Raw genomic sequence first — 24,615 nt, 5'->3', positions numbered from 1 at the left:
GATGCCCTGTGGCGAGTTCCAAATTGCATTGCTTAAACAGGTGGGGCTGGGAAAAGGCTGTGAGAGTGAGCATTCCCAGGCGAACAGCTGAATGTGAGCTTTTGTAACTCAGCTTGCATTGTCAAAATGAGTCCGGATGGGTATCAGAGGGGAGAGTGGGTATGATTTAACAAATGCAGGCAAAACACAGGATGGCTTACCCACAAAAAGGGGATCTGAAAGGATAAAAATGGGTTGTTCTATCAGCACCTTAAGTGGTAGTGTGATTTTTTTCCCCCTTCGTGCTGTAGACAAGCTAATTATAGTTGGTGGCAGGGTGAAGAGCCCAGTGCTAGTCTATTTTGGTCTGCAGTCTCATAGTGAAGCAGTACAATTCTTGATTTTTTCATAGTACTTCAGCTTCTTGCACGCAGTTAAAAATAAGCCTGGTTGTACTTTAGAACCCATTACCTTAATATAGTTTTAAATTGAGGAATCTAATTACATATTAAAGATGAACTGCAGTGACAATTTGTGGGAGAAATTAACGGTAGAGGAAGGGTTAAGCCTTAAACAATGATAGGGAATTGTTGGGACATAAGGGAATGAGAATGTAAACATCCTGAAAAATTAACATGCTATTTTACACTTTTAAAACATGAGCAGATAATTTCTTCACTTGCACCTGAAAGGTTCTGAATTCATTTCATTTCTCGGTGCATGTATAGAAGCTCTCTGCCCACGGTGTTAGAATTTGGGGCATTTATTTGCATAAGTGTGCCTTAAAACATCACTATTTTGTATTTAAGGGAGATAAGGCCAGTTGAAGTTTGTGAAAAGACTTCATGAAAGATTAATTTTAAAATTGAAGTGTGATCACATTCCAGCATATATAACGCTTATTTATTAAACAAACATTTACTTAGCACTTACATATGCCAAGTGGTATCCAAGCACTTTAAGAATATTAATACATTTAATCCTCGTGACAACCATGTGAGGTAGAGCTGCTGTTGTTAACCCCAGTTTACAGACAAGTTCATAGGTAGCAGCATCGGGGATTTGAACCAGGCAGGCTGGCACCAGCTCCAGCTCCATGCTTTTAACCCTATGGAAGCCAGGCAACTCTCATGGTCTCAGGCTGATGAGCAGAAAAGATGGTTCAGGTAAAGCGACACTCTTCAGGACCAGTTCCCTGGCCCCAAGCCCTCTTGGGGTTGTCAACCCTCATGGGTTGGACTAGACTACCTCTTTGCCCTGAGGATTCCCAATGGCCCAGATGAAAGGCAAGGTCTGCTTCCTTGGCCTCCTGCCCTGGGGCCTACCCCCATCCCAAGTGGCTTTTCTCTAAGAGCAGCAATACTTTTCCCAGGTGAAGAGAAAAGGTTCCAGACTCCTCTTGCAACACCAGGCCCTTGGGAGACAAGTTCCAAGAGGAAGAAGGCATTCGGAGGTTGGAGATGAAGATGGGGCTTTTAAGCTCTTTGCTGCTCCTCCAAAAGTCCCACCCTGGCCTCTGTCAGCCCTGTGTTGTCATAGGTCCACATCTGAGAGCCTTCTGGAGGTGGAGCAGGGGTCATGAACCTTGACCTCTCCAGTGTATTAGTAACACTTGGATTGGGCTAACCCAAGGTTTGCCAGGTTGGAGTCCTAACGGACCTCTTTTTATTGATTAGATAAGAATGAGTCGCTTGTGGATGTTCAATTGGATGTTACTAAAATGCTAGAAAATGTTTTATACTCATAAGTATTTCCTCTGGGATCTTTTTGTGCTATTAATCTGCTTTGAAGACCTGTTTCTCCAATAATACAACGGTAACTGCAACCCAGCCCCTGCTTGAATTATCACAAATCCCAAATTAATTGATTCTTATTAATGTTACTTTATCAAAGACTTTTCATGCATTTCAACATTTCAGTGTAATGAAATCAGATTTAGAAAGGTAAGGCAAGAGAATGAGAAAGGAAAACTTGCTTTTGTCACTTTGTTCTCTCCCCAGAAAGCATTGATGATTTCATTAAGCCCAGCGATCTTAAGTAACCCAAGCGTTCACTGTGGTTGCCAGCAGTGGCAACCCTCTGCAAAGCTGGCTTTGTACTAACCCTCGAAGGGTCCCATCAGGAGAAAGATGGCCTAGCCAAATTCTCCCCTCATCACGTCCTACTCTCACGCTTTACTCCCCTCCCCTATACAGCTGAGTCCTAAGAGTCCCTGGATCCCTCCTTTCTCCAGTGACTAAGTATCCCATAACAGAGTCCTCTTCCCACATTATATTGCTTAAGAATTCAGTCTTGCCTTCCTGGAAGCACAAATCATTTTAGCATCACTCATTGACTCTGTATTTTGCATATGAAATAACTTTTTAAAAATCCAACCAAAAAGGAAAGTGAGAAAACGCTATCCACGCTAAATAAGGAAAAATCATAGCAGAATACTGAATCATCTACCAGGTGGCCAAAATTCCGACTTCAGAACTCAAAGGACTAGTTTTCGTCATTAAAAACAAACAAACAAACAAACAAAAAACCACTCGGCCCTTGTCTCTACCTCACGTAGTCAGATTGTCCTTCCTCCAAAGGAGGTCTCTCATCATGTGAAATTTATTCTACCCCTCCTGGCCCTGAGTTCTTTCAAACCAAAAAAATCTTCAGCCTTCGTAAAAATAAAAACGAAATTTTTAAAAGGGAAAATGGGAGAGAAAAGGAAGAAAGGCCAAGATAAAGATACCAAGAACCTGTGAGTGTCCTCCTCACCACATTTAGATGAGCTTCTGACCAGAATCTAGAACTCTTTCCTTGGCCACCAAAGCCTGGAAGTAGAAAGGCACAAGCCCAGAATTCTCCTTCCTGCCACTTCTCCCCCTAGGAAATTTAGGAATTCTGGGGAGAAGAGAAACATTTTCTGAGATCTGCACTGCTGGCTCAGATGCCCCTCCCCCTACATACAGGCACAGCTCTCTGTCTCAGGAAATGACTGTTCTGCAGGCCCCTATCACCCTCAACTGGTTAAACTACGTCAGCCCTGCTTCCCGGAGTCTCCCCACAGGCTTGGTACAAACCTCCCCTGTGTCGCTGGAAAAGCAGATCTCTTCCATCTTGTGGCCACTGGAGGTAAAGCATTTCGACTTCAACATCCGTGAATGACTAAAGCTGACTCTTCTTGGAAAGAATGTGCTGGTTCCTGAAACCCTGCCGGCTGCTGTATAACCTCCCCGACCTGAGGCGTGTCGGAGAGGATGCATTCTTCAGTGCTGAGGTCACCCAACCCAGCGGGAGCGCCAGCATCTGCATGTGATGCTAGGGGCTCTGGCAGCCTCCCTGCGCGGACCCAGGAGAAGCATGGACCTGCCCTGGCCCTTACGCAGCCGACTCTGCAGGGAGGGCCTGTGAAGTGAAGGCAGTCTGTGTCCTAGGTCCAGAACACTTGCAAACATCATCTCCTACCTTATATCCCTCGCCCCACAGGTGGCATCAGCTCTCCCATTTGAGGATGATGCATCATGATGGCAGAGACTCATTGGTTCATTCATTCAATTGCATTCACTGTGCAGAAACTGATTCAGGCACCGGACATGCAGGATGGATGAGGACAGACGTGGAGCTTACATCCTGGTGGGCCTGACAGGCTTCTCCAAGTCCGCCACACAGGCTGAGCAGAAACAATGATAGGATTAAAGAAGGGAGCACTGGGACAGGAGTCAGACCAGTTCTAACCCTGACTCTGCTGTTTTCTTCCTATGTGGCCTCTCGAAAGCATGTGATAGTTCAAGACCTGTGTCCTCATCTGCAGCAACATGGGTTGGAGAAGATGCGGCGGGGAGGCGCAAGGCGGCAGAGTGCTGGTGAACCTGCTGAGCCTGCGTGCCAGCGCTGCCCCCTGCTGGCTGTGTGACCTGTGCACAAGGATTAGGCACTGTTTTACTTCTCCAGCTAGAAAGGAGAGAGCACCTACTTCATAGGGTTGTTGCAAGGATCGAAAAATAATGTTGAAGTCCCAGGAAGTTGCATGTGATATAGCCTCTCAGATGTTAGCTGCTGTTTTAATTATAGTTATTTGCTGGCACACAGCTCCCTGTAGGCCTCATAACTGTCAAAATGTGAGCAGAGGCGGGGTGCAGTGGCTCATGCCTGTAATCCCAGCACTTTGAGAGGCCGAGGCAGGAGGATCACTTGAGCTCAGGAGTTCCAGACCAGCCTGGGCAACATGGTAGACCCTGACTCCACCAAAAATATAAAAATCTGTAGTCCCAACTACTCAAGAGGCTGAGTTGGGAAGATCGCTTCAGCCTGAAAAGTTGAGACCAGCCTGGGCAACATAGTGAGACTCCATCTCTACGAAAAAAAAAAAAAAAAGTTTAAGTTAGCTGGGCATGGTGGCACATGCCTGTAGTCCCAGCTACTCCAGAGGCTCAGATAGGAGGATCACCTGAGCCCAGGAGGTCAAGGCTGCAGTGAGCCAAGATCTCACTGCTGCACTCCAGCCTGGGTAACAGACTGAGACCCTGTCTCAAAAAAAAAAAAAAATGTGAGGAGACCTCCAAGGTGACATCCCTTGGGAAGCCTGTGGCTTAAAAAGGGCTGAATAATGACTGATAGTCTCTTCTTTCTCTCTTGGCTCTCACAGTCGAGGCTTTGGGCAGTCCAACTCCCTCCCGACGGCTGGCTCTGTGGGCGGCGGCATGGGCAGACGGAACCCGCGCCAGTACCAGATCCCCTCTCGGAACGTCCCTTCTGCCCGCCTGGGCCTCTTGGGCACCAGTGGATTCGTCAGCTCCAACCAGCGCAACACCACAGCTGCCCCCACCATCATGAAACAAGGAAGACAGGTTTGTTCTGCCCCAAGGAAGGAGGAGGATGGCCAAGCTCAAGGCCCGAGGCTGCAGATGTCCCCCCAGGTGACCCCAGGGTGGGGAGAGAGGCCAAGGGGGAGTATGCTGGGGGCAGTTGCCACCATTCCTCAGAGGTAACAGCATTGTTTGCGTTGTTCTCTAGGAGACAAAGCAACCCCATAGCTGTGCTTAGGATGCCCAGAGGACCACTTTAACCTTGGGGACCCTGCACAAGAGGACCTTTAGAAAGAAATGCGAGACCTATTTCTTCTTTGCCCCATGCTTGACCTTCTACCACCCAAAGCTGGGTTCCAGGAGAGCCTGGCATTTAGAGAAGTTTCTTTCCCTTTTTATCCATGGCAAAAAGCTCCCTTGTCTCAATCCCAGCTCTGGTGGAGCATCCACAGGACAAAATCTGAGAGTGTGTGCCAGGGGGAGAGTTAACACATTCTCAGCCTGCCCAGAGGTTCTTGCTGTGCAATTTAGAGCTGACTTCTCTGGCCCGTCGCTCATACCGCTCTAGCCCCAGGCCCCACCCCTGCCCAGTGCCTTCCACCTGTGTGCCCAGAGCTTCTTGAAGCTCTGTGGGTGGGGATTAGGATCGGAGGGACACAAGTAGGTCTGAGGTTCTGGGGTCTCAGGAGAAACTAAGGGATGACAGATCAGCTTAAAAACAGGAAAAGGGCTTCAGGCAAGATGGGCAGGATTCACTCCCCCGGGTACCAGAAAGCCCCATCTTCTGACCATTGTCCCCAACCCCCAGATCAGTTCAAGACAACGTCACTGCTGGGACACACAAGCTGAGTTGTGCCAGCTCATTGCCAGCTGAGAGGTTCTTTTCTCTCCCCCTCGCTTTGGAGTACATTGTAAGAATCTAAAAAAAAAAAAAAAAAAAAATCAGAGCCCTGAAATAGTTTGTGCTCTTCATTGCATACATTTATAGAACTCCCCCATTTCCTAGAAAAGTGGCAGGGAAAAAGCAAAAGCAACAAATGGGATAAAAAGAGTTTTGCAGATAGGGAAAGAGGTGTCCAGATGAAGCTGAGGCTTACAGCAAGGCCAGCACTGAGGAGGTGAAGAGAAATTACAGTGAATGGAATCTAAACCCTCTCTCTATAAATATGCAGATGCTAGCTCTGGCCTGCAAGCCCCTTTTCTAGAAGTTAGAGTTCTCCTGGGATCTTTGCCTCTCAAATTCTTGCTGGCGGCTCTGCTGTCCACCCCAGTGGGGCTGAACTAACAAGTTCCCCTTTTGCTTTTCTCACCAGAACCTGTGGTTTGCCAACCCCGGGGGCAGCAATAGCATGCCAAGCCGCACCCACAGCTCAGTCCAGAGGACCCGCTCGCTGCCCGTGCACACTTCCCCACAGAACATGCTGATGTTCCAGCAGCCAGGTAGGGCCCGGCGCTTCACGTCCCCTTGACACATGGGGGGAGGCCAAAATAGATGCCCTAGCAAACCCAGCCGGAAAGTGCTTAGCCTCGACTGTCACCGTGCATTCTTTGGAGCTTATAGAAGCCTTTCCTTTTTTAAACTGTGCCTTGCCAGCATGAATAGCGGCGGCTTGGCTGAGAGCCAGCATGTGGAGCCCCAGAGTTGGTTGCAATCTGATGGGGATATTTTTGATACTAGTTATATTTCTAGATTGATTAAACCAGAGATAGCACAAGAGGGCTTTGGTGGTGGGGAGGTGGGAGGGCTCCATGTGTAGTGTGTGTGTGTGTGGAAAGAGAAAGTGAGAGTGAGACAGAGAAAGAGAAAACTGTTGATGCTGAGACCTTCCCCCTGGTTTGGGCTTCTCTTGCAAAGTGATGACTGTTGTACCAGCCATCTTTCCTTTACTTGGTTAAAGAGCAACTTAGCACACTTCAAATCAATTTCAGCTTTCACTATGCTTCCTAAAACAGACAGAGTGGTTGGAATTATGCACAGCTAATGAATACTTGAACCCTTTATCTATGCAGGCAGTGATCTTGTAGACTTTGTAGACTCCAAGAGTAATAACAAGCCACACAGGCAATTACACTGCACCTATCTGGACGGACCCCCCACCCCCACTGCCCCAAGGGAGGCAAACCGGAGATGTGTTGTACCTGTAGGAAAATGCCCTGGACAGTAGAAACGCTCTGTCTAGTAAGTCCTATCTGTAGGAGTTTAAGGAAGGGAAGTGTCACTGTGGCCTGGAATAGGCAAGGAAGCTTCTTGGAGTTGGAGCTGAGCTTCAGGGCACAGCAGAGGGTGGAAAGAGGGAAGGCAGAGTTATAGGCAGAAGAACCCAGGAGCAAGACTGCAAAGGTCCAGAATACCACAGCATGGCCCAGAAGCCGTGGCTGGGCCAAAGGGTCTGGGCTGAGGTAGCAGAAAGTGGACCCAGGGAGCTGTAAAGGTGTGGCCCATGGTGGGGGACTTTGAATCCAAAGTTGAGGAGCTTGGACTCTGGCCACTCTCCCTGGGGGGATTCCTCCATGTGGGGGATTCCGAGTAGAAGTCAGGCAGGAGGGTGCAGGATGGGGGGCGGGGGGTAGGCTGGAATTGGGAGGCCAGGGAGGAGAAGGATGCTGAAGGAGAGGACACACCGCTGGGAACGGCATGTCAGGGAGGGGAGCGACAGCCACCCAGTGCAGAGGCCTGCTCACATTGCTTCTTGACTTCCAAAACTCTTCTTTGCTCACTTTTGTTTTAAAGCTCCTTTTCTCTATATTTCTGCACCAAAATATAAAAATATAAAAACATAACTACACATATTTCTATATGTGTAGCTATTTTTCTTCCTGGGAAGAAACATGATAAAATTTGGGGGTTGTGAAGGCTTTATCCCAGGGTCCTTTCATCCCACCCTCTGTTTTCATGCAGAATTATGTATAATCCATTCCCAACAAAAGAGAATCTGGACAAGATTTGAAGAGGTCCTGTGCACAGGGAGATCTGTCACCTTGAATGAGTCTTTCACCCTGGCCTCAGTTTCACCAGCAGAGTGACCACTGTCTTCAATTCTTTATACCTTCTCAAGGCCTTCTTGATTTTTTCGCTTCCTGCCACTCTTTCGCCAGTTCTCAGCCTTCCTCTTTGTTCATACTGAATCTTCCCTGAGCTTTCTCCATCTTAACTGGGAAGACTAGATCCAGACAGTCCTCTTTCTAAGAGCTAAGGGTTGTACCGGAGTGCTTCGGGTTTGTTGATAGAATCTTCCACCTATATCTTTGTTTCCCCTCCACTAGTTCACAGCAGTGCCAAGTGGCTGGCTTGTGCTCAGGGCAACTATGAACCTAATATCATTTTCACTCTTCATGCGAAGCCTCTTATTCCCGTGGTTAAAGAATCAAATAATACAGAAGTGCTGTGAGCAAAGTGACTGTCTCTCTCCCCTCCCCTTCCTAGCCCACAGGCGCAACTCCTTCTAGCAGTTTGTAGTTACCTGCAAGTCTCTAAATGATATGCTTCGCATACTGGACTTAAAACTCTGGAACCCTTTGAGTGTTTTTTTTTAATCTCTTAAGTATTACAAACTCACTTCCAGCAAGGCCTTAAAGATCCTCACACGGCATTTTTAATAACAGCCAAAGCACAGGAAAAAGTCTGCTCTAAATTTCCTGATTGCAAATAAACCATTAAGCGCTGGACAGGAGCCACTCCTAGGTCCTGCCCAGCACGCTCAGCACCATGCTGGGTGGCTCTTCCAGGACATGCATAAAGGGCACGATAGAGCAGGGCCTGGCCAGGACCCAGGATCCCTCACTGAAGGGGAAGGAGGCTGCAGAAGGTCCCTGCTTAAGGGCACAGGGTTGCGGTTCCCCAGCCCTTGCCAATCATTGTCAAGGCCACAGATCACTGTAGTGACTTTTCCTTCCTCCCAAGGAGGCAGCCTCCTACCCAGGGACAACACCTCTGACCTCCAAGCAGGTCCAGACGAAGGCTCATCCTAGAGTCAGGGTCCTCATCCTGGATTCAGAGCCTCTTCTGCAGATGGGCCTTTCCACACGAAGCAGTGCAATCTGGTTCGCTATGGAGACTTCCCGGGGCTTGTGGCCAGGCGTTAAAACTAGCCTACAAATATCATGTCAGGACAGCAAAAATCAGGAAGTCAGAAAGTGGCTTTCATCTGTACATGAACAGGAGTAATAGTGAACGCAAAATGAAATCGAGATGTGTAACCAACCCAAAAGTAAATACTCAGAAAACTGTTATACAATGCAGTGTTTTCCTCCTGGCTGCTAGATGTCTTCAGAGAATCCATTGTAAACTGGGCACATCTTGAAGACTACAGTGCATTTGAAGGATGCTTTGATTCTGTAAACCTAAAATAACTCTACTGATGGGAGACTTTAAACCTCTCATACAGAGAAGACAGAGGGCTAGAACCCACCTCCAAGTTGCGGATCGATTCATCAGTCACCTTGCTTGGGTTTACAGGACATGTCCCTCGTTCCTGGTTCTACACAATTCACGGGCACTTGGGGGCCCCTCAGGAGTGGTGTTTCATGTTATTCCCACATGGACAAGCTTTATTTTTTTTTTTCAAGACGGAGTCTCACTCTGTCACCCAGGTTGGAGTACAGTGGCGCAATCTCAGCTCACTGCAACCTCCACCTTCACATGGACAAGTTTTAGCTGTTTCCTAGGACCAGCCAGGAGACCCTTCAGGTGGCTATTGCCGGTGATGAGTAAGAAATACTACGAAGTGTAATATGCTCACCAGAAAACAAGTGTGGCGCCTGTGCGAATGGTCACGTTCCTCAGCGAATGGTCACGTTCCTCATGGAGGCAGGGTGTTTTCTCAACTAGATAACTGGTTTGGAAATTATTTTGGAAGCAACTAATTTCTACTGACCCGGGCTTAGTTGTCCTTGGGATCCAGTCAGAGAGGATCTTAGAGTGGCTGTGGCTCAACAGTAGATGATGGAAGTTCTTTACCCCCTGGAGGGCCTAACAGAAAAGGGCAGGGAACCCCATAGCAGGCTTCAAAGGAAAACCTTCAGAAGGGTAGGCTGCACAGCCTTCTGGAAATCTCATTCTTCCCTTGCCCAAAGCCACATGCAAACTACCCTTGGTAGTGAACCGGCTGGATGTGAGCTGGGTCCAATGGCACCTCACATGGCAGCATTTCATGGTGTGACTTACCTGTTCACCACAGCAAACCTCCTCTAAGTACCAGCTCACAATTGGGATTCTTCTGCCATAAGCACGCTGCATATATCTGGGAGCACAGTGCTCCAGGCTGTTATTTTTCATTTCCTTCCGGAGAACTGCCTTTAGAAAGAATAGAGAGAGAGTTATTGGTGCACTGGGTCCAGTAGGGAGTGGAAGGGGCTGCCATGCAGAGGCAGAAACCAGAACAGGGACCCAAGTACAGTACTGGATAAATATTTCCTGCATGTCTTCTAATAAATCAAGGCAGACATCCCTTTCAGGACTGGCAGACAATAGGTAGGGAGACTGATAAATAAATCAATTCTGTCATAGCCAAGAACCCAGGTGGGCCCACAGCCTTCTGCCTCTGAGCATCAATTTGGGGCAAGATGGTACAATATCATCTTATACCATGTTGTACCCATCATTGTTTGTGAAAGCATTGCTCCCGGAGGACCTCCACAGGCACTGACCTTCTGCAGGCTTAGGAATGTTAGGAGGCCACCAGAGAAAAGGTGCATTCCCATAGCCAACTCAGGGATGCTATTCATTACTCCTGCCACCCTCCACGGCCGTCTCTGCCATCCTCAGCTTGCCTGCTGCCCCACCCCTCTGCTTCCCTGCCTGTGCCATTTCTTTCCCTTTTGTTACCACCCTCCCCCTTTCTTCTTAGTTCTCTTGTCTTCCTTTCTTCTTTACTCATCTCATCACAGAGGACCAGGTCCCACTGCTCTGTCCCTTTTTGTCTTCCCTGCTTTCTCTCCTCCTAGCAACCCTGTTCCTCAGTGAACCAGACTCCACACCTTTCTAGTTATCCAACAGAGTTGCCTCAGCTGTCACTGGCAAAATGGGATTCTATAGATTTTTCCTGGAATGCCCCAGCCTGTTTATTATTCTAAAGTCCCAAAGAAATTGGCTCCTTACCCTCAGTGCCTTGGAGAAAGAGCACTGCGGAATTACACCGTGGGTGCCACACATGAGACCCGGCAGGGATGGACGGTTACTGCCAAGGACAAGCCCTGTGGGCTCCTCAGGTGGATGCTGCAGCAGCACCTCATTAAGGATGGGTAGCATTCTCTTCCGGAATCTTCTTGACCCTGGGCCTGCGCACAGGACTACTCCATACATGTGGGACTTCTGAAAAGATACAATTAATGTCTCAAGTCAGCCTAGACCTTGGGGATTCCAAAACTGGGGATCCTTACTGAATACTGGAACACTGGTCCTCAGAGATGCCTTCTGAGCTGAAGAAACATGCCTCCTTTGGGAAAGAGCAGAGGAGGCTCAGTTAAAGAGGGGTCTTTCCTTTTGCCTTCCTGAGGACTCACATCTCCATCTGCCTGGTCTGTGGCCGCTAGCAGCAGGGGCCTGGGATAAATGAGACGGGACCTCAGGGTTAACAGAAGCCACAGCAAGGGTTGGTTGGCCTGGTGGTTTACGTTGGTCTGTGAGGCAAGAGCTGCCCGAATGCCCCTCTGGGGCACCCAGCCCCATACAGCTGAGGGTTCCTAGCCTGAGATGGAAGCTGTTTTCCACCCAGCTGGTCTTTCTGTCTTATACGTGCGGCGAGATGGCATGGATCTGTTTTTATCAAATACACAATTAAAAAGTCACACTATTAGAAAACTCTGCAGTGTGAACATATGGGCTTCTCCCAAGACTTAGAATTTTTCAGAGCCACTCAGAGTGGTGGGGGTCACGGCTCCCCAGCGCATGGAAGCAAAGAGCTGGGGAGAAGAAGTGAACACCCCCACTTCCCACCTAAAAGAGCAGCCACGAAGGTTTGGGGATTCTGGAGCGGAGAGCCCTGCGTTTCTCAGCCCCCTTTTTGGAACACGCAATCCCAGGCTTGGAAAATGGCATTTTGCTGCGTGTTGGCAAGAAATCCTGCAGCTGAAACACTTCTCTCCAAATGTCGAGCATCTTTATTTATCCAAATCTCTCCACAGTGTTTGTTTAAAGGGGAGCGCTGGAGAGTAAACTAAATCTTACAATGAGCATATGGATGGCTATAATTGCTGAGGTTTGTTTTTTTTCATATTTGCTAACTCGCTATATATAAAATTGTGTTTCTATTTTATAGATTTCACACCCTGAAGACTGCTAATTTTTGCATGCATATGATTTTCACATGAATGGATGAAAATACTAAAATCTCTTCCCCCTGGAATTGTCTAATTGCCCCGACCCTACTCTAACAGCAACTAGTGGGTGGGGGCGGTGGAGACTCCTGCCATTCTTTGTGGCACCCCACTTCCCTGGAAGCTCAGTCGGCCTCCGTCTGCTCATGAATTGGCACGGTTTTCTTCCAAACCCATCGATGCCGGAACATGGGTCAGGAAGAACACGGTCAGCTCTCTGGTGCTTTCCATAGCGTTCCTTTTTGCCAGCCTTCTGAGATTTTTAAATAACGGAAGCAACATCTGCCTCTGAATTAGCTGACAATGGGAAACACACATTGCAGAGATTATCTTAATGTATAGCAAATCAAGGAAAACAAAACTTTGGTTTAACCATTGGTTTCAGCTTCCTTTCCCGCCAAGCCACCAACTTCGTTTCACTTCTCTTTCTTCTCTCTCTGGCCCCATGTGCTCCCTTGGTGGAGACATGAAGGAGCAGCCAAGTGGCCTGCAGGGGGACCCCGGGATGCTTTGCCCACTTGACAGGTAGAAGAGCTAAGGCCCTCAGCACGGAACAGGTTCCCAGGCTTGCAGAGGAAGGTGGTGGCAACACAGAGACTTCTCGGTCACCTGGAACACACCCCGCTGTGGACACCCCCTCTGGGACTTTTTTTCTGCCTCTCTCCGTAGGATTTTGCAATTCTTTTCAAACCAGTGTCACAAAACTTAAAAAAAAAAAAAAAAGGATTTCACAACTCTTAGCTGCCAGGGTTTCCTTCTACTTCTCTTTTTCTTCGCTCAGTAGACATGTATGAGGCAGAAGGCCAGGGCTGGGTGCTGTGGGAGATTCAGAGAGATAGGGAAGCATCATCACTGTCCACAAGGCACTTCCAGGTAGTTGAGGACATTTAAAGTCGCCACCGGATGAGGCCTGTGGAGGTGCTGACAGTGAGGGCTCCAGCAGGTGAGAGGAGTTGGCTCCCAGAGGCTGCCTCCTGCTCACGAGAGCCTGCTCACGAGAGGCGACACTGGAACCTGGGGAGATAGAGGGGTTCCAGGTGGTAGAGGGGAGATTGTGGTGAGAATGTGCACAGCACTGTCGGGCAGTGGGAGCCGAGCCCCTACTGCCTGCAGAGTGAGTGTCTCAGCCCTTGGTTCTAGAGGCCCTCGACGCTGAGTGTGTTGACAGTCACCTGCAGTTGCTGTGGCAGGTGGCAGAGCCCTGGCTCTGGAGTCAGAGAGGGCCTTGTCGCAGCTTTGTGTTAGCTGGCTAACTTTGATGTGTGACTTCGCCTCCCTGAACCCCACTTGGGCTTGTTGGGCAGATCAAGGAGCCCGCACACCTAAAGCCCCCCGCGTGGTCTCACACTAACTAAGAGGTGGATGCTGGGCCCTGGCTTTCCTCTCCCATTCTAGATGCGTGCCAGGCCCTGCTCTAGGCACAGGGGCAGAGCCAAGTTCTGCACCAATGAGGTGAGCACTCAGCGGGGTCAGAGGAGGGGGACAGTAGAAAGTGAATACAAATATCAAATATGACAGCTGTGGGCAAAGGCTATGAAGAAAAATAAAGCAGGGGAAAGGGATAGTGTGGGGGCATGGCTCATAGGAGGAACAAAGTCCTTTCTAAGGAGACGATAGAGCCAGAAATGTGAAGGCAGGGAGAGCCATGGAAACCACCCCAGGGAACAGCGGTGCAAAGGCCCTGAGGTAGGAGGGGGCCTGGGGCAGAGCAGAGGAAGGAGAGAGCTGTATGAGGGCACTGGATCATGCGGGGCCTCGCGGGCCAGGGCAGGAGGTTGGCTGTTACTCTGATGGGAGGCCGCTGGAGGGTTCTGAGCAGAGGAGGCACAGACTGTGACATGACCAGCTATTTTTAGTCTCCGTTTTGTTCCAGGTTCCCAAGTTCACAGTGGACTGTGTTTAACAGACCTTAGAGATTGGCTGAGCCTGAGTGGAGCCCCTTCCATGCCAGCGCTGACAGTCCCCAAGTCCTCCCAGGGAGGTACACCAGACCTTTCTCCTGCAGGTGGAACCAGGTGGCACCCTGCTTATCTCCTCCTTGTCACCAACATAACCCTTTATCCCCTGCAGAATTCCAGCTTCCTGTGACCGAACCTGACATCAACAACAGGCTGGAGTCGTTGTGCCTCAGTATGACCGAACACGCCCTGGGAGGTGAGTGTGTTCTTCCTGCATGTCCCCATGTCCCTGTTACCGCGTGCCTGGGAGAACTGGCCATCTGCTGTCTCTACCGTGGCAGGAGCTCAGGAGAATGGGGGGAGGACAAGGAGGGGGGTAGGCAGGGGACAGGGAGAAAGAGTGGCCTTAGGGTACTATTGGACCATTTTCCAGCGGCACCATGCCAAGTGGCCAGTGCCCTGTTCCTCCTCCTTTTCTGGGAGGTGAGTCAGGGACCTGGAGATCAAAGCTGTCCCTCTGTCCCCAGAAGCTCCACCTCCCAGTGCACATGGGAATCACACCACAGCAGTTGTCCCAGCCAAGTGCCGGGCCTGGAGGAGTCAGGGACATGAGACATGGCTGTTAGTGAGAATATCCTGCACAAGACTGGATGCTTCCCTTCTCTGCACTAGATCCCCCAGCCTGGTCCAAGCATAGCCCAGCTTGCCTTAGAAATAGAATTTTTGAAAAACAGAAAACCCAGCTTGTTTATCTCCTGGTTGCAAACAACTTTCTTGACACCTGGTGCCCAAAGCAGGCTGAGGTGTCCTTTCCTATGTGACAGGGACAGGTTGAGTTAGAGGTGCCTGCACATCCACTGCCCAAGCCCGGAATGGGGGCTGTGCTGTGCGGGGCTGCGGCCCCACAAGCAGCTGTGCTCCCCTGTGTGTGTGGCTGGAAGCCATGCTTGGTCACAGCAGCCCTGGGAGGCCTTCAGCTCCCTCCTGGTACTAAGCGGGCAGCTTTCTCTGGGCCTGGATATTTAGGATGCTTGGCAGGCAGAGGAGAGAAGAGATGTCTGCCATTTCCTGCCAGCTTCCTGGGAGGCTCTGTGCCACAGAGACACAGAGAGGCCTCCTATGAGCCTTTCCAATAGCCCTATCCAGTCTACACTTGCTCTTAGCCAAAAGGCCGAGAAGCGATAGCCCTATCTAGTCTAGACACACTTACCCACCCAGAGAAGGGGGGTCTGCACACCTAGAGCCAAGATGTGCACCACCTGGCAGTGGTGGGGAAAAGACTGCCATCCTCTGCCCCTTCAGAGAGCCTTGTCCTCCAGACCTAAGGTTGTTAGATTTTTAGTCTCTGCAAACACAATCTTATCCTGAAACCAAATATGAAATAAATCAATGCTCTGCATGGAGCAAAGTGGTGGCCTGGGACCACACCCACCTGACCTCAGCACCAGGGGGAGCTGAAGACCTTCCAAGGGCATCACAGAGCTTCACCAAACAGATGGTGGGAAGACACAGCCCCTTCTGTGACTTCCCCCAGAGCTCTATAAAGAGCCTCATTTGCGAGCCACTGCTCTCTGCCTTGGCCATTCAGATCTCAGGAACATCACCGGGCCATCCCTGGTACCTCTGGCAGGAGGTGCTGCCAGCTCATCTTTACCTCATAGAGGAGACTGGGTCAGCAGCCCCCTAATGAGAAATGGGAGACAACTCAAATGTCCACCAAAGGATGAATATGGCTCAACAAAATGTGGTGTATCCATACAGTGAAAGAGCATTCAGCCTTTAAAAAGCAAAGAAGTACCAACCTATGAGACGCAGTGGATGAATCTTGACGTTATGCTGAGTGAAACAAGCCAGGCATGAAGGACCCAGAGCGTATGATTCCATTTATGTGAAATGTCCAGGATAGACTAATCTACTGGGACAGAAAGTAGACGAGTGGTTGCCAGGGGCTGAAGGGAGGAGGATGAAAATATTCTGGAATTAGAAAGTGGTGAGGGTTGCACAGCTTTGCAAATATACTAAAAACCACTGAATTGTATACTTTCAAAGAGTGAAATTTATGATATGCAAATATCTCAATTAAAAGTAGTAACGACAGTCTCCCTGGGGCCAGAGTTAGGATGGCAGCTGGTGAGTGAGTCCCCTGAGCTGGCACCTGCCAGAGCTCTGACACCAGGAGGGAAGCCCCTGTGCTCCCCTGCTCGACAGTGGCCAGCTGGGTGGGGGACTGACTCAGTCTTTCACTACTTTTGACCGAAGGAAAAGGAGAACTGACCTTTTCCCCCAGGGCTCGATACATCTCAGACAATTGGCATTTTGGAGGCTCATATCAAACTGCTAAGTACTAACATTATCATCATTAGCAAGAATACCAAATGCTCTTTATTAAAGGAAGGTTTTCATTGAAAAGACTTCGTTTTTTCAGTCTGTCCTATTTTTACAGAAAACCTCTCTGAACTGATGGGTTTTTTGCTAATGTTTTCATCTTGTTAATCTCCTAAGCCTTTTTATTGCTGTGTTTTTTCCCAATAATCCCCTCTGGTGGGAAGCCTCGTAAGCAGTTTCCTGAACAGAGAATGCAAATTAAGTTCAGGGTGGCCTAGTTGGGCACAGTGGCAGTGTGCCCTCCCTGGCCGACCCCTTCCAGGTGCCAGGAAAGATGGCCTTGCTGGAGACAGTATGCTAATGAATTAAGTCCTTTTATGGGAAGAGGAACGGGTAGGGAGAGGAAAGCACAGTAAAAGAGGTTCCGATGCTTGCGACTCAGGGATGGAGGAAGAGAGGCTCACATCTGTTGGCCTCTAGGATTGGTGATCTGACACCACTGACACACTCAGGGACCACTGCTTCCTTTCTTTAAAATCTCCCCTAAAATCATACAGAACTTATATACAAGTATACTGGGTCTGTTTGGACTATTTCTTACAACAGCATGTGAACCTACAGTTATCTCAAAAGCTTCAGCTGAAGAAGTGCTTCTCCTCCACGGCCCCACTGGCAGAGTTGCCAGCCTGGCTCCACCCACAAGGAAGCCAGGAACCCCCTGTGGTGGCCTCGGCATGCCCTCTGTCACTTGGTTCCTCCAGCTTTCCCTGGAACACATTGCCACTCCCTTCTCACACCCGAGTTCTGCCAAGCAAATAGAGATGCCGCGTCTGGTGGACCAGTTCTGTAATATTGGGGCTTGGACTGGGACATCAGCAAAGCCAGGGAGGCACCTCGCAGCCCTGTCTCACCCACATTTAGTGGTCACTGAACGCAGTTATTCCTACCGCCTGTGATGGCTAATCCATGCCTCTCTCTGCTCACTGGAAAAGACCCTTGTCGGTTCTGGCACAGACTGTTTTAGGGGCCTCTTAACTGGTCCACCTGCCACCAGCCTTATCCTTCCTCAGGTTATCTGATGCAACTGCCAGAGAAACCATTCTAAAATTAAATCTCATTACTCTACTGCTTATAATTCCCCAACTACCTACCTCTAAGCCCTTGTTCATGGTATGCAAGACCCTATGGTCTGCTCCTGGGGACCGTTCTAGAACCCACGTGTGAGCAGACAGCCTAAAAGGGGCCGGGCAGGCCTGACACCTCTGATGGGCATATCCCTGCCTTCTCTGTAGCCTGGGTTATCCACTTCTCCAAAATGTAGATGTGGCAGATTCTGGGCGGCCTCAGCACTCTCCCACCTCCATGAGACTGTTCAGTTCTAAGTGCCCACAACACCTACCTCAGACATCTCTGCCTTTCATCAGATTCTCGAGACACAGAATCTGGATTTGTTTGCGTCAGATGTGTCCATCCCTCTGGTCTGCTCAGCTGTGGACAGGGTCACAGCCACCTTGTCCCCAGTGTCTCATCAGGGACGTGGGGTGAGAAGCAGAGGCTGCCAAAGAAAGGGATGTGAGCTAGTCAGGTCCACCTGCGTGTCTGTTGCAGCCCCTGCCTGGCTCTTCCACCCCATCTCCTCTACTCCATTCCCCATCCTTCATCCTCAACCTTCAACGCACCCTCAGCTCCACCACCGGATGACCTATCATCCTGCCTATGTGTGCACCGCACACCATCCCCACCCTCCTCCTCCTGCCAGCACCAGCTACAAAAGTCACTTTGTAGCTCTCTCAAACTGTCCTTGACTTCCCAGGCCAACTGGGCAGCCATCGTTCCTTCCTCCACGTTCCTGCTCTCTTGGTACATACTCCATTATAGCAATGATCACATATAGCATTATTGTCTGTCTACATGTCTGCGTCTACCCTCAAATATAAGTACTTGGGAGGTGAGGATTAGATATTTTCATCTTGGTTCTCAGGTTCAATATGGCTCCTGGCAAAAATAGCTATTCCCCAGATATCGTGTGTGTGGGTATATAAATGCATGAACACATGAACATAGGAGCCTTTCTCTGCCCTCAGAGGCTGGGAGGCCCACCATGCATGGCATTGGCATAGGTGGGCATGAACAGGATTGTTTTGCTCACCTGTGCCCATTGTTTGCTGCTCTCTCTCCCAGACGGGGTTGACCGGACCTCCACCATCTAGAAGCTGAAGATGAGAGTGACCGCGCTGGCCGTGAAATCGACTGCTGCGGGTCCAGTGTCAGCCATCTTCAGGGTTGCACAGAATCCTCCAAGATACTTTGCAGCCTTTTTTCCCCCTGGTCCCTCTCCCGTTTTGATTTTGTGAGAGCGTAGGTCATCCTCGTAAACATATCAGTAGACCTGGGGTTGGTTATTTTGTCATTTGTTTCTGTCATGGGATGGTTTGGTGTGTGGGGTGGGGAGGGGTCTCTAGGGAATTATGAGACTGGGAGGGGGGTGGAGGGAATGCAGGTAGCTCTCTGGATGGAAAGGGGGCAGGGGAAAGAGTACTGCCATGAAAGAGATAGGAGACACACAAGAGGACAGCAGAAGCGCTGGCCCTGGGGAGGCTTCTCGGAAGGCCTGGCTTCACAGGCAGGCCACAGAAGGATATCGTGGGCACGTGCACCCAAAGCAAGGTAGTGGCTTGCCTTTTATATCCAATTCAATCCTGATTGGATTTCCCTGAGGCCCCTGCTGGAAACAGCCATAGGAGAGGGCCCATGGCAACGGGGGAAAGAAGGAAGAAATTCCCTGCAACAAAACTTCAGCTAAACTTTGATTTGTGTATTGTTTACATAATAATTTTAAAGGGTACATAATGTGTAAAGAGTTTGGATAGAACCTCTCTTCATACTACGGTTTTTGTAAAGGATCTGTTGTTGTTATGGATTCATTTTTTCCCTCTATTTTTATAAGAACAGCAGAGTTGTCTTTTTAAAACGGCTGCCGAGCTCTGCTTCTTGGGAAGATGGATGCAGTCACGTAGGCCTGAGCTGTCCGTCTTTCACCGTTAGGCGGGAGGAGCGTGTGGGTGGACTTGAAGGACGTGGCCGGAATGAGCACAGCATTGGGTGAGCGCACAAGGATGAGGACATCATGTGATCAGTTATGGGTTTGCTCTCAGGGCACCCAGAGATTCTCAAAGAATCCTGCAGCCTCTTTCTGTGCTGGATTTGCTTGTCACGGAGAGGCCTCCCTCCCTTTCCGCCCCACCCACGGGGCATTAGCCTGTCACTCCCAGCCTTGCTCCACACACACACAGGTGGGTACAAGTTCCACTGGAGGAGAAAAGGCAAGGATGGACTTTTTCCCCTTGTGAGAGGTTTGATACCCAGAAAATGAGCTCAAAACCTTTACATTAGGGTTGCTTGTAGGAACTCGAGCCTGGAGGCTGCATCTACTTCACCTGTCACTGCTGAGGGAGAGGAGGGGAGAAAGGCCCAGCAACAGTGTACAGAGGGTCGGTCAGCAAGTCCAGAGAGTGCATGCAGGGAGATGTTTGGCCCACACGGCACAGCCCCGCCATCTCCAGTGGGCGATGAAAGATGTAGGAAAGGTTGATTTCACGATGGAAATGACAGCGCTATCCGCACAGTGTGAATTAGGGATTTGCTGTGTTGGTTGATTTATCCATCCACACAGAGGGGAGGAAAAAGACACTCGTTACTTGGTAGGAGATTGAGAAACTGTGGTACCTACCACAAAGTAAGCTCTGTTTATGAAGGGCAAGAAAGGCTACATTTCAGAATTTGACGCAGTGGAGGGTATTAGAGGAAATCAAAGAGGAGTTGTGTGGAAAATCAGGTTGTGTAAATGAAGGTATGAATGCTCAGCCAGAGGCAAGATCAGGGAGATGGTACAAGGCCTGTTTGTTCCATGGATGAGTTGGGTGCCTTGTGTGTGTGTGTGTGTGTGTGTGTGTGTGTGTGTGTGTGTGTGTGTGAAGTCAGAGTTGAAATTTAGAAGATCAGACCATGGAAATCACTGCCCTGACTTTTTTTTTTTTTTTTAAAGCTAATGAACATGTAGACCTAAAAGGCCTTAATGAAATCCGAACAATTTTCTTTTACTTTCAAGATCAAAAACATACACCCAACCCAGCCTTGGATGCCGCCACCAGGTTTTTGAAGTCCTTTTGAGTCTAAGAAGGTGAGAACAACGTAACCATAGAAAGCCTTTCGTGAGCAGAGAAGGCTTGAATCCACAATTTCATGTGTTGAATAAAAAAAAAAAAAAAAAAGGGTTCAGACCTCTCCTTGGGTGACTAAGTTCTAAAGATGCAAATCCATGTGCAGAAAGAGATGGCATTTTTTAGTTGATTATTTTTAACCAAGTGCCATTAACATTCATCCCCCACATCCCTTTTCTAAACAAGCTTAGTGTTACTTGGGGAATGTGTTGGGATGGATGATCACATGTAAGGCAGGAAGAATAGGTCAAAGGTTGAAGGCCAAAGGTAAGACCAGAGGGTTTGCGAATGTGGGTGTGTAGGATACTGAGAAAGTGAACAAAGAGGAGAAAAAACCATGGTATTACACATCTTGCTGAGAAAGGAAAGCATTCAGATCTGCTGCAAAAACACATATATCCGTAAAGACTCATTCAGAAAACAGATTGTGAACACAATCACATTTGCATGAATCCTTTAAAAGGAAGAAGACCTTAAAGTATTTGCAAATCTGAATTTCTATTTATTCCTTCACTGAATATAGAAACAATGGTTATCTGATTATTAGAGATATTATTTTGGATATGTTACTTATTAACTTGCTATGGCTGGTAACCATGATAAAGTCTGTTATTAATAACAACATAATTCTTTTTTTAAAGAAGAAAAGCTTATTTTTCATTGACAGTGTATAGATTTATCTACTTAGTTGTGTTTTGCTATTAGTGTTTTAATTTTTTTTTTTAAGTTGAGTGTTTGATAAATTTTAAGACCCTGTCCCCACCTTGTTTTGAGCCCTGTGTTGACTACAGGTATACAGCTCAATTTAAAAATCCTAAAGCAAAAGAATTTTATTTATAAAAGAATCAAACAGTTGCATGCATAAGGCTGTGAAGTCAGATATTTAGTAATAAAAGCAGCAGTGCCTTTTTTTGTATTTACCCATTGACCCCCACCAAATGCAACTGTTTTATATTAAGAAAATAGTAACAATTTTAAAAATCTCAGAGTAAAATCTATTTCACTACATGTTTTTCCCCCTTGTTCTGATTTAAGCAGTGTGTACTTGGCATCTCTACATTGTCCTAGGGACAGTGGTGTTCTACAATATTGTTATCATGTATGATGTTTTATTGGTGCTTTTTATTCATAGTGGCTTCTTACCAGAAACAGTAGGAAGAAACACATGAACTGTGTACAAGACATGAAACATTGCTGCTGATATGTTGTTTTTTCACATGCTTTTGAGTTTTCACTTTTTAAACGAGAGCCAGCAAGCAAAATAGACGTGGCTGGGTCTGCCTGTCCAGGCGGCTCTTTGCACCAAGCTCTCAAATCCTGTGTATTGAGGGTTCCTTTTTGGTACTCAGGATTGGAGCTACAGCTGGGCCCCCCTCTCTCCCATTCGTTTGAAGAGACACTGAGGGAAACAAGGGTTTCTTTTGAGGTGTCCTTGGCTGCCTTTTACGGGATGGGAGCCTTCTCCGGGTCTTTTGTTCTTCTGCACCTCTTGTAGCTACTGCCGGTGCAAGGTTGTAGATGTGTATTCCCCAGGAGCCTGGGCTGGGGGGCTGAGCTGGGCTGAATGCAAAAGCATGCAACCAGAAGGCAGGCAAGGGGAGGAAAAGCAGGCCCAGTCTCATTGGTCCCCTGGAGATGTCTGTAGCAGTCAGCTCCAGCTTGGGCCTGGGGAAGCAGCCTGACCAAGGCGCTCGGGTGTGCCTGTTACAAGAAGAACCTGCAGAAGGATAATTTGCACATGGAGCTGTGATAACACTAATGTTGATTTTTTTTTTTTACAAGTCATCAGAGATGTTTGCAAAGTGAGTTTTATTTTTTTGTAATTCCTTTATCTTTACTTAAAGGTGAATGTGTATTCCTCTGGGAGGAATAGGAAGAAAACAGGAATGTTAATAATGTCGAACAGAAAACTTCCTCCCTTATTAATATATAATCCTCATGTATTTATGCCTAATGTAAGCTGACTTTTAAAAAGCTTTCTTTTGTTGCATGCCCTGTGCAGGCATCTGTATTGTACATGCATGCCTTTCGTCCTGTTTTCCTGTATAAAGTTAGTGAACAAAGAAATATTTTTGCCTAGTTCATGTTGCCAAGCAATGCATATTTTTTAAATTTGTCATATATGGAAAGAGCATGTTTGTTACATGTAAAAGCTTTACTGATATACAGATATACTAATGTTTGAAGATGCTGTTCTTTGCAAGTGTACAGTTTTCAAATGTTGTTACCAGTGAAACACCCTTGTGGTTTAAACTTGCTACAATGTATTTATTATTCATTTCCTCCCATGTAACTAAGAATCATGGCTATATTTCATATCAACGTTATATTGAAAGTGAAGGGAAATGATTAATACAAGGTTTTGTAACACTGGTGTGTCTTTTTCTTTTTTTCAACATACATGATTGAATAGAAAATAAGAACTGAGGCCTGGCGCGGTGGCTCATACCTGTAATCCCAACATTTTGGGAGGCCAAGGCAGGTTGGTCACTTGAGGTCTAGAGTTCAAGACCAGCTTGGCCAACATGGTGAAACCCTGTCTCTACTAAAAATACAAAAAAAAAAAAAAAATTAGCCAGGCATGGTGGTGCATGCCTGTAATCCCAGCTACTTGGGAGGCTGAAGCAGGAGAATCACTTGAACCCAGAAGGCAGAGGTTGCAGTGAGCCAAGATCGCACCACTGTACTCCAGCCTGGGCAACAGAGGGAAATTCTGTCTTAAAAAAAAAAAAAAGGACAAGAAAAAGAAAAAAGAAAAGAAGAACTGAGTCAAATAGCCCCCTCAAGGAAAAACCAGAATGGGATCTCTGTTAACTATTCCCACCTGGCCATTCTGTACATGCCACATCTTCAGCTATGAGCTGCTTTTTAACAAAAATATGGAGAGAGGGTTTTAGAAATTTATGCAGTTTGATCTGTGCCCAAAATAGCCAATAAATGTGTCACCAGACTTAGGGGCATGTTTCTAAATACAAACTCTAACTTTGCAGATATTGTTGTTTATAGCTTGTTCCCCTCATTGTCTTTGAAATATTTCACACCTTAATCATGGCATCAAGAAACAGCAGCCTCTTTGGAGCTTACCTATCCATGGCTTGAATCTCATTCTAATATTTCTAATTCCTGTATGATATATATTCTAAATATTGTGTCAGTTAAGCATATGAGTGGAGAGATGCACCTGGTTTTGAATTCTGGCTCAAGCATTCTCTAGCTGTGTGATCTTAGACAAGTTTCTTGATGTCTCTGAGCCTTGGGTTTGTTTTTTGGCTTATGATATTCAAAGTTTATATAATTAAACCTCTAATAAAAGGTGAAAACAAAAGAAAACATATGATAGAGAGGTTCCTGCCACCATAGCCTAGCAACCCCAGAGTCCTGAGAGGCAGCCACAGCTTGACATTATGACGGTGACCACACAGTGACTCCCTTTTCATCAGGCTCAGCTGCTCAACTGACATGTAAAATCGAAATTGTTCCCTGGAAACAAAATTTCTCACAGGCTGAGATGTAAAATGTAATTCCTCATAAAGCTGAATCCTTGTAACCCAGATGAGCTATATCTCAGTATGACTGCAGTATTATAAAGGAAGGAGAGAGGAGTGTGCAAGAGAAAATTTGAGCCTCACTTTGAAATGTGTGGAATGAGGGTAAATGTAAGAGTTGTGAGCTTAAAGGAGAGGGACCATGAAGAGCTCAGCCTGGTGTCTGAAGAGGGGTTGCTTAGTGATTTTTATCAGCAAAGCTGTAGCTCTTAGCCGGTGATCTTTGTTATAGAATGTTCATTCCTGGAAAAAACATTACCCATAGAGTAAAGCAGCTAGGACGCCCCTCAACAGCCCCCTTCCAAAATGAGATTTAATGCCACTTGTTAGAGGGGAATGAACATGTATATAGCACAATGGTTTGGAAGAGGCTGCAGGGGATTTGAGCCAGGAGTCCAGAAGTGGGTCTTATCCACACATACTCCATGTGCTAACGCAGACAGGAGCCGAAGAGGCAACACAAGCCAGGAATTCAAACTCTCATGGAAGTTTCCTGTTCCCTTGGACAGTCACTACATCTATCACTGGCCCTGACTCACAATCAGCCCAA

At 47.7% G+C, this 24,615-nt stretch overlaps 1 protein-coding gene across 7 annotated transcripts in view; it reads left to right on the top strand.

Moving 5' to 3' along the window:
• Window positions 1-18,688, top strand: part of SAMD4A (sterile alpha motif domain containing 4A) — a 221,718-nt gene extending 203,030 nt beyond the window's left edge. For 5 of the 7 annotated variants that reach the window (XM_058429410.1, XM_032135149.2, XM_058429412.1 and 2 more), the window contains 5 exons: window positions 4,604-4,805; window positions 6,077-6,203; window positions 13,951-14,058; window positions 14,148-14,231; window positions 18,482-18,688. In XM_058429410.1, coding sequence (XP_058285393.1) covers window positions 4,604-4,805; window positions 6,077-6,203; window positions 13,951-14,058; window positions 14,148-14,231; window positions 18,482-18,510 — 550 coding nt within the window. In that variant the 3' untranslated portion in view covers window positions 18,511-18,688. The remainder of the gene's footprint in view (window positions 1-4,603; window positions 4,806-6,076; window positions 6,204-13,950; window positions 14,059-14,147; window positions 14,232-18,481) is intronic. The other 2 variants (XM_032135148.2, XM_032135146.2) reach the window with 1 other exon arrangement.
• Window positions 18,689-24,615: the final 5,927 nt, after the last annotated feature.

This window comes from Hylobates moloch, unplaced genomic scaffold, assembly GCF_009828535.3.
Source record: "Hylobates moloch isolate HMO894 unplaced genomic scaffold, HMol_V3 SCAFFOLD_16, whole genome shotgun sequence".
Lineage (NCBI taxonomy): Eukaryota > Metazoa > Chordata > Mammalia > Primates > Hylobatidae > Hylobates > Hylobates moloch.
The sequence above is the reverse complement of the archived record's forward strand: the minus strand, read 5'-3'. Positions and strand labels throughout refer to the sequence as shown.